General features: G+C 35.2%; 1 protein-coding gene across 4 annotated transcripts in view; it reads right to left on the bottom strand.

The window, feature by feature from the left end:
* LEPR (leptin receptor) overlaps positions 1 to 20,464 on the bottom strand; it is a 103,059-nt gene that overhangs the window by 9,774 nt on the left and 72,821 nt on the right. For 3 of the 4 annotated variants that reach the window (XM_036911324.2, XM_057500287.1, XM_057500288.1), the window contains 8 exons: positions 19,918 to 20,066; positions 18,734 to 18,893; positions 18,534 to 18,616; positions 15,504 to 15,720; positions 13,633 to 13,815; positions 11,907 to 12,002; positions 10,419 to 10,524; positions 9,439 to 9,514 (listed from right to left, as the gene is read on the bottom strand). In XM_036911324.2, coding sequence (XP_036767219.2) covers positions 9,439 to 9,514; positions 10,419 to 10,524; positions 11,907 to 12,002; positions 13,633 to 13,815; positions 15,504 to 15,720; positions 18,534 to 18,616; positions 18,734 to 18,893; positions 19,918 to 20,066 — 1,070 coding nt within the window. Of the gene's footprint in view, positions 1 to 160; positions 172 to 3,248; positions 3,295 to 7,547; positions 7,572 to 9,438; positions 9,515 to 10,418; positions 10,525 to 11,906; positions 12,003 to 13,632; positions 13,816 to 15,503; positions 15,721 to 18,533; positions 18,617 to 18,733; positions 18,894 to 19,917; positions 20,067 to 20,464 lie in introns of all 4 variants that reach the window. The other variant, XM_057500289.1, reaches the window with a different exon arrangement.

Here is a 20,464-nt window from a genome sequence, read left to right as displayed (position 1 = left end):
AATGTACAGATTTGATGCAATCCCTATGAAACTACCAGCAACATTCTTCAATGAACTGGAACAAATAATTCAAAAATTCATATGGAAACACCAAAGACCCCGAATAGCCAAAGCAATCCTGAGAAAGAAGAATAAAGTAGGGGGGATCTCACTCCCCAACTTCAAGCTCTACTATAAAGCCATAGTAATCAAGACAATTTGGTACTGGCACAAGAGCAGAGCCACAGACCAATGGAACAGACTAGAGAATCCAGACATTAACCCAGACATATATGGTCAATTAATATTTGATAAAGGAGCCATGGACATACAATGGCGAAATGACAGTCTCTTCAACAGGTGGTGCTGGCAAAACTGGACAGCTACATCTAGGAGAATGAAACTGGACCATTGTCTAACCCCATATACAAAAGTAAACTCAAAATGGATCAAAGACCTGAATGTAAGCCATGAAACCATTAAACTCTTGGAAGAAAACATAGGCACAAACCTCTTAGACATAAACATGAGTGACCTCTTCTTGAACATATCTCCCTGGGCAAGGAAAACAACAGCAAAAATGAGTAAGTGGGACTCTATTAAGCTGAAAAGCTTCTGTACAGCAAAAGACACCATCAATAGAACAAGAAGGATCCCTACAGTATGGGAGAATATATTTGAAAATGACACATCCGATAAAGGCTTGACGTCCAGAATATATAAAGAGCTCACACGCCTCAACAAACAAAAAACAAATAACCCAATTAAAAAATGGGCAGAGGAACTGAACAGACAGTTCTCCAAAAAAGAAATACAGATGGCCAACAGACACATGAAAAGATGCTCCACATCGCTAATTATCAGAGAAATGCAAATTAAAACTACAATGAGGTATCACCTCACACCAGTAAGGATGGCTGGCATCCAAAAGACAAACAACAACAAATGTTGGCGAGGCTGTGGAGAAAGGGGAACCCTCCTGCACTGCTGGTGGGAATGTAAGTTAGTTCAACCATTGTGGAAAGCAGTATGGAGGTACATCAAAATGCTCAAAACAGACTTACCATTTGACCCAGGAATTCCACTCCTAGGAATTTACCCTAAGAATAGAGCAATCAAGTTTGAGAAAGACAGATGCACCCCTATGTTTATTGCAGCACTATTTACAATAGCCAAGAATTGGAAGCAACCTAAATGTCCATCAATAGATGAATGGATAAAGAAGATGTGGTACATATACACAATGGAATACTACTCAGCCATAAGAAAAGGGCAAATCCAACCATTTGCAGCAACATGGATGGAGCTGGAGGGTATTATGCTCAGTGAAACAAGCCAAGCAGAGAAAGAGAAATACCAAATGATTTCACTCATCTGTGGAATATAAGAACAAAGGAAAAACTGAAGGAACAAAACAGCAGCAGAATCACAGAACTCAAGAATGGACTAACAGGTACCAAAGGGAAAGGGACTGGGGAGGATGGGTGGGTAGGGAGGGATAAGGGCGGGAGAAGTAGGGGGGTATTAAGATTAACATGCATGGGGGGGTAGGAGAAAAGGGAGGGCTGTACAACACAGAGAAGGCAAGTAGTGATTCTACAACATTTTGCTATGCTGATGGACAGTGACTGTAAAGGGGTTTATAGGGGAGACCTGGTATAGGGGAGAGCCTAGTAAACATAATATTCGTCATGTAAGTGTAGATTAGTGATACCAAAAAAAAAGCAAAAAAAAAAAAAAAAAAAGGGCAGTTCCTGTGTGGTAACCTCCAATGAGTTCTACACAAGGGTATAAAGGGCATATAAAAGTGTAGGCAAAGGGTCTGTTCGTGTTTATACAGAGGATCAAAGCCTAATTGGGCTACCCCGATAATGAACTAAGATACAATATGAAAAAGAACTTCCAACATCTGCACTCTCAGGAAGACTCATGACAGAAGATGATCATCAAAAAACCCCAACAAAGATCCATGCACTGCTACAGCTGTAGATGCACTCATCCCACCAGTTCCTGGACTTGCCATGGGAATGAGGAAGGAGTTATCTAAGCTGGCCTGTGCATACAGTAAAACAACAAATTTGACTGGATCTATACTGTTGGAACTCAACCAAGAATTAGGAGAAGTGCAAATTGTAGCGCTCCAAAATCTTACAACTACAGACTATTTGCTGTTAAAAGAACATAAGGGAGGTGAACATTCCCCAGGAATGGGTTGTTTTAATTTGTCTGATTTCTCTCAGACTGTTCAAGTTCAGTTGGACAATATCCACCATATCATAGATAAGTTCTTACAAATGCCTAAGGTGCCTAACTGGTTTTCTTGGTTTCACTGGAGATGGCTGGTAATTACAGATATGCTTTGGTTATGTAACTATACTCCTATTATGTTAATGTGTGTGCGCAATTTAAGTAGTAGCTTAAAACCTATATATGCTGAAGTTACTCTACAAGAAGATATGTCAAAGAAATAATCAATCTTCCCATGTTTTCTTCCGCCTGCTACGTCTATAGCTTTTCTTCTTCCTTCCTAATTACAACCCTTAAATAGAATTCGTGCCTCATATCAAATTTACCGAGTATCATAATTCTTCCAAGTGGTAAAGATACCTCAAGACAAATGCTGGGCATAGAAGCCACAGGGCATAAATATGCAAAGAAGTAAAAAGCTAACCTTTTCAAACAATAAGGCTTCCCTCTCACTTACCAACTTCACATTTCCCTGTATGGCCCCGGAAGATGACTGGTTAGCCAGAGACGGGTAAGATTCCTCAAGGGAGGAACAACCTAAGACAAGCACAGTCGCAGGGGGGCCATCAGGTGAGAAATTGGGGATCAACAGAGGTGAGGCTTAGAACCTCACCCCCCCTGTTCTGAGAGAAATCTTCTGCATACGTGGATGTTTTATTGCCCTTGTCTAGCTTGGATTAACACATAGTCTACAGGCACACACCTGATCATCTACATTTGCTCTCTTACAACACTAAACTATGTTTTCTACCTTTATCTTGTATCTACCTACCACTTCAGCATTTTATTAAAAATAATAATAATAAAGAGAGAAATGTGGTATCCACATATAAATCAAGTATAAAAACCAAATGAGTATTCATATTTGAACTGACCGTTTAGAGTTCATAATGCATGAGCAAAACCGAAAGTTTCTGTGATGACTGCCCTTGTACTGTTCACTATGTAACTTATTCATTATGTAAGAATTTGTTCTCCATGTAAGAACTTGTTTGTTATGCCTCAGAAGATTGGAGACTGACGAAAATTAGGCTTGGGGTGGATTAATGATTGTGCATTTAGCACTGACTCCCCTATACAGAATTTTATTGTCGTTAACAACCATTTGATCAATAAATATGAGAGATGCCCTCACAAAAAAAAAAAAAAAAAAAAAAAAAGGACAGACTTCCAATGGTAAAATAAATAAGTAACCAGGATATAATGTATAGCATAAGGAATATAGTCAAGTTATTGTAACAGCTTGGTAGGGTGATAGCTGGAATCTAGAATTATGTATATAAATGTTCTACCACTGTGTTGTACACTTGAAACTAATGTAATGTAATACTGTGCGTCAACTACCCTTCAATAAATAATAATTATTTAAAAAAAAAAAAAAAAACACTGATCCTCTAATTGGCATTTCCAGTAAGATTTAAGAAAATATTGCATGCCTAAAACCAGAACAAAATACTCTGCAAAAGAATACTTTGGAAACTTACAAATAAAATAGTAAATAAAAATTCAATAGAAGTACTGAAAGAAGAGGGCATAGCAAGGTCTCAACTGTAAAACAAAAAGACAAAGAAACAGAATATATTAAAGAGATAAGAAATACAGAGATCTATGCAGAGGGCCCAACATCTAACAAATACAGATTCTAGAAAGAACCAAAGAAACAAGAGAGAGGAAATTATCAAAGAAATAATATAATTACTTACAGCTGAGAGGAGACATGGAATTGAAAGTGTTTTCAAATGATAAACAAGTTAAATGAAAAAGAACCACTGTAACGTATCACTGAAGTTTTACAACTTCAAAAATAAGGAGAATATTTTAAAAGTGATAAAATTCCAAGTAAACAATGAGGAGTAAAAATCAGAATGACATCTGAATTCTCAGAAGCAGTATTATGTGCTAGATGATAAGGAAGGAATTGTCTCGAAGTTGTATTTGCAAGGCTTGTTCAACCTAGAAATTGATACTCCATCAAACTATCAATCAAGGCAAAATAACAAGAATTTCAGGCTTGCAGAGACTCTGCCTTAGCACACAGCATTTCTTAGGAAGTTATTTAAGGATGAAGTTAATAAAAAAAGAGGAAGAAAAGGAATCTAGGAAACAGTATCCCTAGAAACCAGTTAAGGGGATATTCAAAGCGATGGCTTGTAAACACTTTTAGAAAAATCCTAATCCAGATTGAAGTAGGAAGATAGAGGTTTTCATGGCAGAGTAGATTGGAAAAACACCTCCAAGTGAAGAAGCCTACATAAAAGCAGCACACAGAGGTTAAAGAAATTTTAAAGAAGAGATTAGGAGCTCTAGTAAAAACAAAACAACAAAAATAAAGAACAACTAAAAATGAAGCCAACTAAAATTTGGCACAATTTTGATCAACACGTGGAATGGTTCTAATATCTTTTTAAAAAAATATTATCCTGTGACATCGGAACCGCCAGAAGGTGTAATCACAGTATATTACTTGTTCTGCAAGGAACAATATTCACATACTCATAGCAAAGTAAATGCAGTTTGTTGATTTGCTTTTTTTTTTAAATGAACCCATAGACAAATTATAGCACAGAACACGTAATCAACCCTGACTTAAGTAAAAGTGTAAAGTTACAGAGATTGGGAAGTGGAGGGAGAAATGGAAGGAGGGTAAGATGCTAATGTCTTTATTTCGTTAGAAAAGAAAAATGGGGAGAGGATCTCTAAGAATAGTCTATTTGATAGAATAAGAATGGACTTTAAGATTTACTGAGCTTGCAGGGTGATTACTGAAGTATTGAAGAAAGTGGGGAGCATGGGAAGGAGAAGGGGGTGTAAGTATTGTAAGTATATGTACAAGTAAATCCTCATTATAGCCAAAAACCAATAGACAATGTCGACATTTCACATATCATAGTGGCATAAGCACATTATTTTTAGAAATACAAAGGTGACCTGCCAGAATATTTAAAGCAAACCAGGTTAAAGTAATGGTATTTGGAGAGCAAGACTAAGGGTAAAGAGAGGTACGGGAGGACATTATACTTTCAGTAAATGTTCATGCATACTATTTAACCATGCACACTGGTTATATGGTAATGTAAAAACTCTTTTTTAAAAATGGGACATATCAGAGCATATAGCCCTAGAGAAAAAAGAGACCTATACTAACATTCTTTCTGCAGCATTGTTTGTAATAAATACAAAAAAGTTTTCAAACAACTTAAATATCCATCAGTAGGGGAAAGGACATATGAATTGTGGTACAGAGAATACTACTGAGACCAGGCCAAATGAGTGAACTACATGAATTATATCAACATGGTAATACCTCAAAAAACAATGCTGAGGAAAAATTAACTTTTTGGAATGATATGGAAGGTATATTAATAGTAACCAAAAGTATTACTGTTCATTGCAGGTGTAGGAAAGCATGAAAGCACAAGCTAGACAAATATATACTATATTTTTGAAAGTGGGTGCCAGAGGGAGGGAGGGAGGGCCCAACACTGGTGAGGGGAACAGGCAGACAAATTCACCTGTAGTTTCTATTAATTAAAAAATATGAAGCAAATATGAGAACATCTTAAGATACTGTCAGTACATAGGTATTTTTACATTATTCCATTTTATGTTTTTATATTGCCTTAAAAATAATTTTAAAGGGTAAAAGGAAGTAGAATATACAAAAGAAAATCAAGGGAAAATTATAAGGGAGAATTATTTTTAATTGCATGAGGTATCAGCCTATTATTAGCAATGTCTGACATACTGTAATTTTAAACAGATGTTTTACCTTGACTTTTTTCTTTAGAAGGATCTCAAAATACTGGCTTTTAAAAACATCTTTGATTTGTATGCTTACAGGCTTAGTGTGGATTTAGATTTATTATAAACCAAAGGGAAGGAGAATGATGGCTTAAAAAGTAGAAGGGATTAATTTTAGAAATCAGGTTGGATGTGTAGGAATTATAGGTATAGATTACTTTCATAAAAAACGGTGTTCAAAATAATCTGAATTTGGAGAACAAATGAGGGGAAATACTTTACATAAAAAATTATTACTTCCTTTCAAAAAACACTGGTAATTGATTTGTTTTTAAAAACAATGAGCTCCCGTGGTTACCTTTGCAATACATTGTGGGGTTTTTGCTTGTTTATTTGTGTCCTTTCATTTTAGTATTGGCTAAACCACATTTTGCTTATCTACTCATCATTTTATGGATATTTGGGTTTTTCCATGTTTGACTATTATGAATAATGCTGCTATGAATATTCATGTACAAGTTTCTGGGTGGATATACGATTTCATTTCTATTGTATATATATCTAGCAATTGTTATAAAACTATATACCCAGGCATTGTTGGATCATATGGTAATTCTATGTTTAACTGCTGAACAACTGCCAGACTATTTTCCAAAAGGGGTTGTACCATTTTACATTCCCACTGGCAGTGTATGAGTTCCAGTTTCTCCACATTCTCATCAATACTTACTATCTCTTTGATTATAGCCATCCTAGCTAGTATAAAGTGGTTTCTTGCATTTCCCTAATGGCTAATGATGTTGCACATATATATGTTTGTGCTTATTGACCATTTGCATATCTTTGGAGAAATCTCTATTTAGATCCTTTGCCCATTTTTTTATTGTGTTAAACTATACACAAGATAAATTTACTATTTCAACTACTATTAAGTGTACAATTTAGTGTTGTTAAGTACACTACGTAATATATTGTTAATATGGAATTGATGGCAAGGATATCAGCTTGAGTCCAGTGGAACTGGGTTTCAACAAGGTTTTTACATGTACCGGCTGGATGACCAAGACAAACTACTGAGCCTCAGTTGTGTCATCTGAAAATAGAAGGCTATTAGGCCCATGAGAGAATTGAGTAAAATAATATGAATACGAAAGCAAAGAGCAGATAGTAAATTTGCTTTATCCTCTTTGGGAAGATAACATGAATTATATGGTATTATGTTTCCCCAAAAAAGTATATTTTGTTTATTTAGGAAATTAAGGCAGAAAGTGAGACATTTTAAAAAGTTATTGAATTTTAGAAGATTAGATTTTTGTCATTAGTAAAATCTTTGATATTATATTCTTCTTTACTCTTCCAATATTCCTATTACACTCCAAAAACTGATTTATTCTTAATTGTATTATCTGTGTACCTATTAAGCCTTTAAGCATCTTGAGATCTAGTTACACTTAAAGAATATCTTGTAAGATTGTAAAATCAAATACTCATAGAGGTAAAAAAATAAATCAGTCTTACAAATAAGGGTATTACATACACCCTCATACACCCACCATAAGTTTCTTAAGAATTCCTCACACTTTGGGTATATAAACAAAGCAAAACTGAAGGAACAAAACCTCAGCAGACTCACAGACTCCAAGAAGGGACTAGCAGTTACCAAACGGGAGGGGTGGCAGAGGAAGGAAGGGGAGGGTGGGAGAAGGGCATTAAGGGGCATTACAATTAGCACACACAATACAGGTAGGTCATGGGGAAGGCAGTACAGCATGGAGAAGGCAAGTAATGACTCTACAACATCAACGCTCACAGACAGTGACTGCAGTGGGGGGGTAAGACTTGATAATATGGTTAATGTTGAAACCCTGTGCTGTGAATGTGAAACCATCAAGATTGTATATCAATGATACTTTAATAATAAAAAAAAGTCATGTCAGATGCTCTTCTTCAGAGAACGTACATGAGACAGAGGACTTGTGCGTAAACCACAAATATTCCCTGACTCAGTTTACAACACCAAGAGGTTCCTTTGTGTTGGGCATTTTCAGGAAAGGGGAAAGATCATTTGGTGCAGGTTCAGACTGCATTTTGCTAGGTGAGCCCGGTGGTTTCCCTGCCCTACTAAACACTTAGAAACCACGTTCATGCTGGTTCACAGGGGAGCTTTCAGAGCCTAACATGCTGAAGACAGAGTTTAAGCTTCTCTTAAAGATAGTAAAATGGTTATTCCCTGCATTAATATATACTTATATAGTAAAGCCTTTAAAATTTTATTTAGATAGTTATTTAGATTTTCTTGACAAAAAAAATTCATATTTAAGAAAAATAATCTCCTCGTTACTATTTGCCTTTTAATCTCCCTATTTTCAGTTTGTGAATGTGCTAATGTCCTTGCTGCCACGGGGCTTGGAATCGCAGATGGTGCTGCCCGGGCTCCCCGTCTCCACCCAAAATCTCACTATGAGATTTTGAACGGCTCATCTTCCACATCTTAGCTCAGCTGTCACTTTCCTGTCTTCACCTCCTCACCCCATTTCGCACGCTAAGCTCAGCGCGCTGGCTCCCTCTCTGGGCCTAGACGAAGGACCTGGAGAAAGGTCTTTATTGTTGTGGAGGGGTTTGTAGAGGTGAAAGGAATTGCAAAGGCTTGTTAAAGGCCCAGCAAGTCACTGAGTACAAACTAAAAGAGACTGTTCTGTATTTTGAAGCTAAAAGGAATCCACTGAAGACTTTTAACAGTGACTAATGATAAAGACACAATTATTGAGGCAGCATAACTTCTATATGACTATTGTTTAAAACATTGTGTAGATATTTTGACATGAAAGCTGAATTCCATTTTCCTAATATGATGGGTGGAAAAAAACAAATTTGCTTAATGGGAAATAATGAGAATTAATATAACATTCATTAAACTAAAGTCTTTTGAGAAATTCTGTTATAGATGTAAGTACAAATTATTTTATTATAGTTGACGGTTTCATAAAGTATTTTGGCTTGAAAGGATTACTGCATAAACGTAAGCTTTTTAATGAATGCATTTTTTTCAGATCACAGGTTTGAGGATAGGATTATTTATATAGCTTTTATTGATTTAAATAATTATGGATATAATCATAAGGATTAAAAATATTGATTCCAGCCTTTGACTAAGAAAATTAATTCATACCTAAAACGTATATCCAAAATATCCTTTCTGTATCAATTTGACCATAATATTCTAATATTTATTTTTGTTATACACTGTGACACAGAAGAAAGATATATATATTATTAACTCTCATATGGTAAAATACCTAGTGGTTTCAAATTCCTAAATCTTGCTTTTCTTGAAAATAGGTAATAGATTGAAGAGACTCACATTAAAATGAATTGAATAAAGAAAGATTTAAACCTTTGAAGTTCTAGAAGGCATAAAGCATCTAAAATGCAATCTTATATATTTCAGGCTAAAAAAATTGAAAAGGGGACCTTCTGAAAATTAAGTCCTTGGGCCCAGGAACAATTCTTGGGGTTTGGAACATCTTCCCAAAACAGCTTTTTCATTCTACAAAGTACAAACAAGGCATTAGAATTAGAGGAAAACATTCACTTTAAAAGTGCTATTAATGAATGAATGTACAAACTAGAAAATTATGTACCAGACCAGCATTGCCTCAGTAGGTCAGATTCATTTTTCACCTGCTATTCCATAAAGATTTCTACTAATGTTCTGTCTAGACCAAAGTTAACAATCACTATGATAATTAAAAATAGCCAGTATTTATTGACAGCTGTGTGCCAGACACTGTGCTAAACACTCTGCATAGGTTTTTCTCAGAGAATATAAAATATTAAAAATTGCCATCAACAGAGTTTCAGAAACAATTCCACATGATATGGCTCCATCAGCTCACTTGGCTGCAAGATAAATTCAGATTCTAAAATCACCTCTCCCTCTTTTTTGCTAGAAGGCAAAAGTTTCTGTAGAGATTTGGCATGTGGGAAATAACCTTATTGGTCTGGACCACAAGAAATTCAAGGTCATTTGCCAAACCAGACACACTGGAGCCACACAGGGCTGGTCTTTACAAAGCAGAGCGCTTACTGATCATAAGTGAACTGACTGCTCCAGGTGAATCTTTGCCCCTAAAAGTCCTCATACACATTGCCCAGCTCTAAAGCCATTTGCCTCCTTCAAGAACACACTACCTAGGATTTCCTGATATGTTTGTTATTTCCTAAATGTACATATGAAAAAAAACTAATTTTTTCCATGAGGTTTATGGTGGTCTAACAAAACTATATCTGATTTCCTGAAAACAGCCCTGTTCTTTCTATGCCACCTTAATTGTATACTGAATACACATAAAAATAGAATACTATAATGCTTCTGATTTCAGTTTTAAATCAAAGTTTAAATATGCCCAAGGGCTTTTTGCCATTAAGATTCTCAACACCAAGTACAATACCTTTGGTGTGATATTAACAACGTTCCAAGCAATAAGATTGAAGAAGAAATAATTATTGGCACAATTACATATAGACCTGCATCATTCTGGTGTTTTTCAATATCATCTGAAAAAGAAATAAAATTCACACAATTCCAAAACTTGAGAAAGTAATAATCTGTCTGTAATAAAAACTACAATACACTTTTTTCTGATTGCATTGTAAGTCCATATTACCTTTAAAGACACAAAACTATGAAAGATGAAAATAAAAATATGGTTATCACATTAATAAAATAATTTTGTTTGAAATTATGCATATTGTAATTTAGCAAAATATTTTTTCAAAATCAGTTATTTGCCCATTCTCTCCCTCTGATCACCTTTAAGTTATATGAGTCAAGGCACCAATTAAAGTTGTTATGATGAATCTATGTCTCAGCATCTGCTTCTGGAGAAGCCAGCCTAAAACACCTGCTGATCTCTTGTTCACCCCAGGCACATTGGCCTCTTGCTGTTCTCGAATTACAGAGCATGCTGAACTCTTCAGGGCCTTTGCACTTGCTATCCCTTTGCTGAAATGCTCTTCCTTGGTATTTGCAGGGCTCTACTCAGATACCACTTGCACAGAGAAAAAGACCAATTCTGGCCATCTTAACTAAAGCATCACATTTTAACTCTGGCCTTTCATCTTCTATTTTGCTTCATGGCACTTATTTCTATCTGCTCATATATTATATGTGATTTGTTGCTTGTCTGTCACTCCTATTAGAGTACTGGAGTTTAAGCTCCGTAAGGGCAGAGACTGATGATGACCCATCAGCCTCTAGAGCTTAGAACAGTGCTTAATATATATTTCTCAAGCAATACAGGAACACATTTTTATAAGTATTTTAATTCTAAAATCAGGCAAAATATTTCTCTCTTAAAACTTCATTATATAGGGTTGTTTGGATTAGAAAGCAACTTGAAAAGTAGTAACAAGATCAAAATGTTGAAACTCCAATTATGGTAAGATGAATCATAAATATAAGAAGCCCCAAACTTACTTCTATAACTATCTCTCTGGTTTTATTTTTTGAGGAAAAAATGTTCCTTTAGAAAACTGATTAAAATCTAAAGGCTCATAAACATATGCCCCCAGATATATTGTTGGGGCATGTGCATTTATATGAATTATACAGAAAATGTTTTCCAATTATTCTTTATTATGATGTGTTTTATTGTATAGCTGTATATTTCTCCTTATTTTCTTTCCATCAACTTATCCCACTTGAGACTGAAAATTTTACTTACCAATATAAGAATATGATACATGCTTGATTATTCTCCTTAGTACCACCATGGAACCACATACCCTGACCACAGTCACTGCCTGGCACATTTACATAAGACTCGGAACTCTTCCATGATTCACTCAGAAAGAGAATAATCACATGGCAACATAACTGCTAACTAAATGGAAAACCACATATCTGTGTAAAAAAAAATCAAAAGTAAAAATTTTACCTGGGGTAAAACTATTAATTATCTTCGGTTTCCCCACTCCTTCCATAAATATTGGGTAAAGACTGAACTGATACTTCTCAATGGGGATGAAATGATCTAAGAAGAAAAATATATTAAAGAGTCATTCTTATCAAATTAATGAGTGCAATCTATGTAAAAAAAAATTTTAGGTGAATTTTCTATATTTCCAAACATAGAAAATTAGTTGTTATTTATGGATTAAAACTGATGATGAAGGGAATTTTAAAAACAATTTAAGCACTCCAAATTCTCCTAGTAATCACTATATTTTCCAAATAAACTTTTAAAATATTACTCAGAGACAGAAGACTGCAATTTTTCAAAGTCATGTTCCAGTAATAGCCAGTTTGTTCAAGTTCAGGGTGTCTGAGTTGTTTCATTTCTCTTTCCAGGACAACATGCTCTACATCTTCTCCCATCTCCCCAAACCTAGCAATACTCCCTTTTTGTAGGAATTTAGCTACTTAGTTCACCCATTCAAGGCAGTTTTGAGACTAAAGTCTTGTGAAATTCTATGCAATGAAGATGGAGGTGGGGACCAGGAGCCCCCACATATCCACAAATCCATGATGAACACCTCTATAATAGCAAAATGAATATATCATTAATCTATCATTTTTACAAATGTTAACATATATATAAATGTTATTCCACAAAAGATAAATCTCTTTGAAGTCTAAATTCTATATTACCATGCTTTAAAGAAAAGCACAGCAAGTAACAACCTGGACAACAGTGGTAACGAACTGAACTTAGTTCTCTATCAATAATGTGTTTCTGTTTACCCTGATGCTTAAATTCTAGGGTCTTTCTTTATTGGAATATAGTTGAAATACACTGTTTTTCTTTATTGGAATATAGTTGAAATACAATATTATTTTGGTTTCAGAAGTACAACATAATGATTCAATAATCATATGCATTACTAAATGCTCACCATGGTAACTATAATTACCCTGTTACCATACAAAAATATTAGAGTATTATTGATTATATTCTCTATGCTGTACCTCCTAGGGTCTTTAAGATGATATTGTATAATAGCACCATGACCATGGAAATACTTAGCTCTTCTATTTAACCTTACTCAGACTTGGAGACACTGTGCTTTGCACTCACATCATGTACTTTAATCACTTCCTAAGGTAACTGGTCTACTTTTGGGAGAGTATGCTCCTATGTCACCAGGTCCTAGATCCCCAGACTTGCAGCCTGGCACACTCCCACTCATTGCTAGTGGCATTGTAAGTGGTACATTGTTTGGGAAAACAACATGGCAGTAGCTATCAAAAGTAGATATTTAAGATATCATATTAAAAAATAGTTTGAAAAAAGGTAAAGGTGGAAGCAACATTAATGTTCTCAAATAAATGGTTTAAGTAGATTCTGGAATAAACTGCTATATGATCATGAAAAATAATTGTACAAACAATTGAGGAGAAAATAGAAACATGCTTTGTGATATATCAAAGGAACAAATCAGAAGAAAAGTGGTAGATATGATATGATTACTATTATAAAATATTTAAGTGAAAATCAAATGAAATATAATTAAATGTATGACAAAGTGATAGAATTATATGTAGTAAGATGGCAGCGTCATCTATATTTTTGAAGTGTTCATTAGCTGGCTATACGATCTGAATTAATAATCTAGACTGTCATACCAATCTACAAGAGACACTTACTAAATACAGAAACTTACCATGGATATAATACTTCTTAACAGATGAAGGAATTCTAAGCCATTTAATTTCATTGTCCTCATTAAGAATTTTCCACTCAATTATAAAATACATCAGATTGAAATCACTGGGTGATAGTATCCAGGAAAGAATCACACAACTGCTGTTTAAAGGATAAGTACTGAGTGACTGCACGATATTTACTGAGAGGGAAAAGAAGGAAATTTATTTTTACATTCAAAATAATGAAAATCTCCTAATACCCTTGAGGCACATATAACTGACTGGAGAAAGGCAGAAGAAAGAGAAGGCAGACATTTATGCCAATAAATACAATGCATGTCAATTAGTTTTATACCACAGAGTCATATAAGCAGAAAGATGTGGTAATATATGATATTGAGGAGAAATAAGATTCCATCTAAACTCTAAAAAAGGGATTTGGGGATAAATTTTAAAAATTTGCTTTCCATTGGAATAGTGCACAAGCCTATTAATCATCCTCTAATCCCCTCCAAACTCTCCTCTCCTGCTGATGGGATTGTGCTTTGAAATCACAGGTAGGATCATTTTAACATGCTCTGCACAGTGTCTCATTTAAAGGTCTCCAGTGGATTTCCGCATGTGAGGATAAAATTCCTAGCATGCTGACAAGGCCCTGAGGGCCAGGACTCAGCCTGCTTCTAGGCCTTGGCAGGGTTTTCTGTCCCAGCTCTTCCTTCCCATCCTCTCCTGCGCCATCCGTTAGGGCTTTCAGTCAGTATTCCTCTCTCAGGAGCCAATCCACCTCTCCCAACCTTCTGGGAAAGTTTAATTCCTATACCACTGCCTCAAAGAAAGCTTCTCTGACCCTCAATATCAGGTCAGGTTCTTATTTTCTTTTCTTTTTAAAAAATTCATACTCTTTTCCTGGGAAAATTTGTCTCAGTTTGTAAATAGGCATTAATTTATATGATTATTTGATTAATGTCTGCCTCATCTATTGGAATCTGAATGCTGAAAGCACTACAGTTGCTTTTATGTTGGAATTCCCACAACCTAGCACAGTACAGCATTTCAATAAATATTTCTAGAGCATATTGACCAAAAATACTTTAAGTAAAAAACATTGTACAGCTGCTGTGGAACTTACAAAAAGCTCATCCCATACCTACAAAAGTAATTATAATATGAAGCAGAACATAAAATACCTACAGAAAGGTAGAAAACACCCTGAAATTTAAAGAAAGGTTATGACATATCTAATCGAGGCAAAAAGCAAAGGCTTCATGAAGGGGATTGGTAGAGGTACAGGAAATTTAAATTTTCCATTAAAAAATTATACTTCAAATATATAATCTAGATCAGAAGCTCCTATTGAAAGTGGTTCTCAGTTCTCTGATTAATCAAATATATCAAAATTAATGAAAAAGCATTCTTCATTTGTATTAAATAAAGTACAGGTTAATTTTCAAGTCTAAGCAGTTACTTGCATCCATATATGTCATACTATTACATATACATGTAATACATATAACACACATGCAGACATATTTTAATATGTTTATATAAGCATACATATATACATTTTATAAGCATATGTGTGTATATCTTTATATATATATATATACTCAATTGGTCCAAAACATTTTATTTTTAGATATACTAGAATATTCTCTTTTTTTATAGTGCCATTTCAACAGGTTCTATCACATGAAAACCCAAGGACCATATTACATCATCAGGCTACAGTCATTTTGTTATTTTTCAGACAAAGAAGAGATAAAGGGTGAAAGAGACTATCAGATACAGAGAATCCGAGGCTTCTCGGAAGATCGTTTAGAATGGAAGAAAACTGTAAAGATTAAACCTTGGAAGGGGAACAAGTTTACTACCCTGCACCCTTTCTTACCTTTGCTCACAGGCCATGAGAATGTCAGATTAAAATTTGCATGAGAAGTACCAACTGAATTGACAGCCAGGACTGTAACAGAATGGGCTTGCTCTGTCCATAGGAAAGTGAATCTAGTGCGATTTCCCACATCTTCTGACCATGTCCCATTGTGGGAAGTATGGTGTTTTACCACATATTTTCTTACACTGCACAATGAGTCATTTTTCATCAGAGGCTGTAGTAAACATAAAAATTGATTTATTTAGGGGCTACAGTGTTTTTTATGCCAGCTGAGCTCATGGAACTCTTAGTATATGTTCCCCCCTTGGGAGGCAGGGGTCAGACCAGGGCAAGCACTGCGTATTTCAGGGCTGAGGTGTGGGGAAGCGGGGAAGGACAGGGTTTGCCTCTGACCACCAGCTCAGTGAGGGTGTCTGGGTGGGTAGGCTGATTCTGTAAAATAACAGCAAGAAAGAACTGAAAAGATATTAATCATCACTTAAATTAATCATCACTTAAATTAAGCTTTGTCATTTATTTTCCCTACCTCTGACATGCCGCTCCTTCAAGTAGCTGAGGCTATCAGAATGGTATATATATCACCCCAGAATTTCTTCTCTACAGTTTAAAAAATCCTACCAGGTCACTGATGATTCCAATGTAAAGTACATATCTAGTCCAATTCTATTCTTCCATTCTACAGAGTGTAACAATATACCCACTTCCCCCATCATCTTCACCTATTTCAAGCAAGTGTAAGTGCTACCAATCCCTCATAAACCCAAAGAAAGCTTGACTGTATACAACAGACTAGAACAGGGCTTCTCAATTTTTTTTTCTTGTCATTGAGATTCCTCTAAGTCAAAAACAGAAAAAAATAAACAAGAATATACATGTATCCCTGCAGGGTTTGGAATAATCTGGGTAGGGGGTAAGTAAGATTTTAGCAGCTGCGGCAAGAAAGAAATGTCTGAAAAGTCATGCAAATTTTGCATTTTGTTTTTTAAAAAATCTGTATCAGTTTTCATATACATAAATATTTACTTTTGTAACCGTCAAGTAAAAATGGTGATAAACTTCCTCACTTTTTGATACCACCAAGTCACTCCAGGCTCACCTTGTGTGTTTCCTGTCCCAGTCATTTTTCCCAGACGCCCTAGTTCCTTTTATTGGAGATGGTGTTAGAAACAAATCTGAGTATACTCCTTCCTACTGGTGTGCTGTTACTTTCATGCCCTCTCAGTTTACAAATTAAGGGAATATATGTGTGTATACTAGCCCCTGTGAATACACATATCTATAAATATTTCTAAGTGAATCCATCTGTATCCATATTAAACTAAGCATGAGTTCAGACTGATGTCTCCAGTTCTAATCCATTGCCACATTGGCCATTCTGGTCTTCTCCCTGTAACTTATCTGCAATTAGTCCAACAGTGAGAAACCTGGATCTCACCACCCACCAATCATTTCTTCAACTGTTCAATTCCAGTTTATGTGAACAGTGGTATGAGAGTTGTTAACCTTACCCCATGAAAAATTACTTTATCAACTAGAGCAGTGTATTTATATACAGGTTAGTTTGCCTTTAGTTTAAAGAACTCACTTTTACAAAATTACTTAGGCCTGTACCTTTCTCTCCCACCTCCTGCAGCAAGGTTGTTTCACACAGTGGTACAATTAGATTCTCTTGTTGCAGTCTGAAGTCCATCCTGGGATCCTCCAACCTCCTAAATGATTTGTTTTTAATTTGCGTACATTAAAGTTTGCTCTTTTTGCTATGAACTTCTATGAGTTTTGGCAAATGCATAGCATTATGTACTTACCATGACAATTATACATAATAATTTTACCACCATAAAAATCCCCTGTGCTTCACCTAGTCAAACATTCCCCATCAGCCAAACCCCTAGAAATCATTGATCTATCATCTCTTTAGTTATGCCTTTTCTAGAATGTCATATGGATGGAATTATAATGAAGCTCATTCAGTCATGCTTCTAGCACTTCGCAACATGCAATTAAAATTCATCCCTGTCTCTTTGTGGCTTTACAGCAATTTCCTTTTCAATCACTAAATAATATTACATTGTATGGAAGTACACAGTTTGTTTATCCATTCATCTAAAGAAGAATATTTTGGTTGTTCCAGTTTTTGGTCATTACAAATAAAGCTGTTATGAACATTCATGCACAAATTTTTATGTAGACACAAGTCTTCCAATCAGTTGGGTAAACACCTAATAGTGTAATGTGGGATCATATGGTAAAACCATGTTTAACTTCGTAGGAAACCACCAAACTGTCTTCCAATGTGGTTGTCCCATTTTGCAGTCCCACCAGCAAAGAATAAAAGTTCTTGTTTCTTTATCGCCATTAATTTGTTGTCAGCTTTTTGGATTTTAACCATTCTTTTAAGTGTATAGTGGTATCTCATTCTTGTTTTAATTTATAATTCCATGATGATAAATAGTGTTTGCTATTAACTCATTGTCTATATCTCCCCCAAATTCTCACCAAAAAATACTTACTTGGGATAGAAGTCAATTTACTGGGGAGAGAGACTGCTTTGAATATTGCTAGACTGAATATCCACTGTTTATGGAAATATCCATTGTTTATTGTTTATATGACATCGTACAAAGAATAATCTCTTGTTATAGATGCCCTCGAGGTATGTGGGGAAGGTTATGTTTACTTTGTTTGGGATTAAGTGTAAATAAAATTTTTGGACTTGAAGGAACAAAGTTTCACCTAGTCCAATCCTACATTTACACAGATGAGGAAACTGAGGCTAAAAGTCTAAGTGACTTTGTCAAAACTGTACTAACATAACTATAATATGTAAAGTTGAGAACAGAATCAGTTCCTAACTGCATGCCAGTGCCCCCTCCCTTTACTATGCATCTCAGGTCTCTGCAATCACATCTCAAAACTGAAATGAATATGGGACTGCAGAGTCTAAGAGTGACAGGATTGTGAACACTGAAGTAAATCTTTTAAGAGTATAAAAGGCAAATTTAAGAATAACATAAAAAGCAGGAGTACCTTCCAGAGTAAAGTGACATTTCTCTCTTTTTTCATGATGTCTTCATTAATTATTCTCCAAAATTCAGGTCCTCTGACAGGAACTGCAAATCAACAAGAAGCCCAAGTTGTACACATGTTCTTGGAAGGACTGTTTTTCAGTCATATTTGAAACACACACTTTTGCATTTTTCTGAAACATTTATAAAATCTCGACAGACCTTTTATATCCAGGACAACTGTGTAGGCTGGAGTACTCCAATTACTCCAGTATCCCATTCCATCTAGCCTCTTACAGCGCACCTGAACGGCATAGACTGCACATAGGTCTGGCACAGGCAGACTGGTGGATTTTGATTTTGAATCATACACCTCATACATCTGTAAAATAAGTCAAATCATTAGGTTGATCATTACTAACACCTATGTAGCTAAGGGGCCCTAAAGTACATTTCATTTTAATCTCAATTCAGTTACAAAATTAATAGAGAACTGACTTTTCTGGCTTTGGAAACACTCATATTAGACTTGGATCAAGAGCTTCTTTAAGTTAAGGACTGACTTAGTCATCTTGTTATTTCCTCTTCATGACAAGATTTAGACTGGCTCACTTGCAACCTCACTTCCCAATCACTCTCTGAACCCTGTTACTTATTTCTGTCCACTAACCCTCTATCCACAAAGACTTGAGAATTTCAATCTAGTGGCCAATTAGGGCCTGCTGTAGAGAATCTCTGATACTCAGTCTCCTCAAAAAGCAGGTAAACGGTCATATCCCTTTCAGTTGAAATCTTTGTGATGGAATGGCATAATCAGAGCTCCTGATATTTCTAGGTCTTTGCAGGCTGCCACCAGAAAACTGATGCAGAAAGTCATCATATGCACACTTGCCACTATGGGTGCAATTCTGGCTGTTTGATAAAAGCAGCTTTTCCAAAATGCACCCCATTGAACAAACACGTACTAAAGAATATTATTAACTGTTAGAGGAGAAAGCATTCCTTGATAAAATGAGTTTTAGAAACATAGGATAAAATTAAGTCATAAATGTTTCTTGAATGCAGGACCTCTCTAAACCTAATATGTAATACAGTGCTATTCTATACTAGGAACATACAGTGATACAGGGATTCCTCAGCGTATTTAGCCATATGAACTTATTTCAAAGGGACTTTTTATGGGACCAGTGTTCTGTAAAACTCATGTTTGGAAATGATGGATTACAGGAGATTTCATCCCTTAAAAGGGTTAAAACCTAGATCAAGTATTTAACAAAAATAGCTACAGAATGCACTAAGATGTATGTTCATGCAATAAAATAAATCTTATGCAAGAAAATTCTTATGCAGTTACAAGAAATAACATTTAGTGAGACAAGCTGAAGAAATTTCTAGGTGCAAAGTACCTTCCATTGTACTTCTTTTCCACTTAAGCCATAGCGAATCTGGAACTGAAGATTATTCTCTGGAAAGACAGGTTTTTCCCAAGATATCTTCAATAATCCAATGTTTACAGTAATTTCTGCTTTCACACTGGATGGAGGCAGTGGTTTCACTAGAAATGTTTCAGACAGTATTACATAATAGTCATTTAAATAGCAATAATCTTTAAAAACATTATTACAATGTTAAAATCTTTCATATTTTGTATTTATAAAACAGTACGTCTCCAAACTTTCTCATTCATTATCTTGTTTGATCCCCTACGATATTATGTAAAGTGCAAGAAAGGGATTATCTCCATTTTGTAAATAGAGAGGTTGATGGAAAAAAAGTAATGCTTTGTCGCTCATCAAGTTAACAGTAACACCTGATTAGAAATTGAGTGATTGGCTCTGCATACAAAAGATAGCATAATGAACACATGATAAATATCAATAGCAAACTCTGTTCTACATAGAGCTTTTAATAAAAGCCAAAAAAAATTTAAAAAATCATGAACCTCCCCCATTT

The sequence above is a fragment of the Manis pentadactyla genome, chromosome 4 (genome assembly GCF_030020395.1).
Source record: "Manis pentadactyla isolate mManPen7 chromosome 4, mManPen7.hap1, whole genome shotgun sequence".
NCBI classification, from domain to species: Eukaryota; Metazoa; Chordata; class Mammalia; order Pholidota; family Manidae; genus Manis; species Manis pentadactyla.
This window is presented reverse-complemented; position numbering and strand designations above follow the sequence as displayed.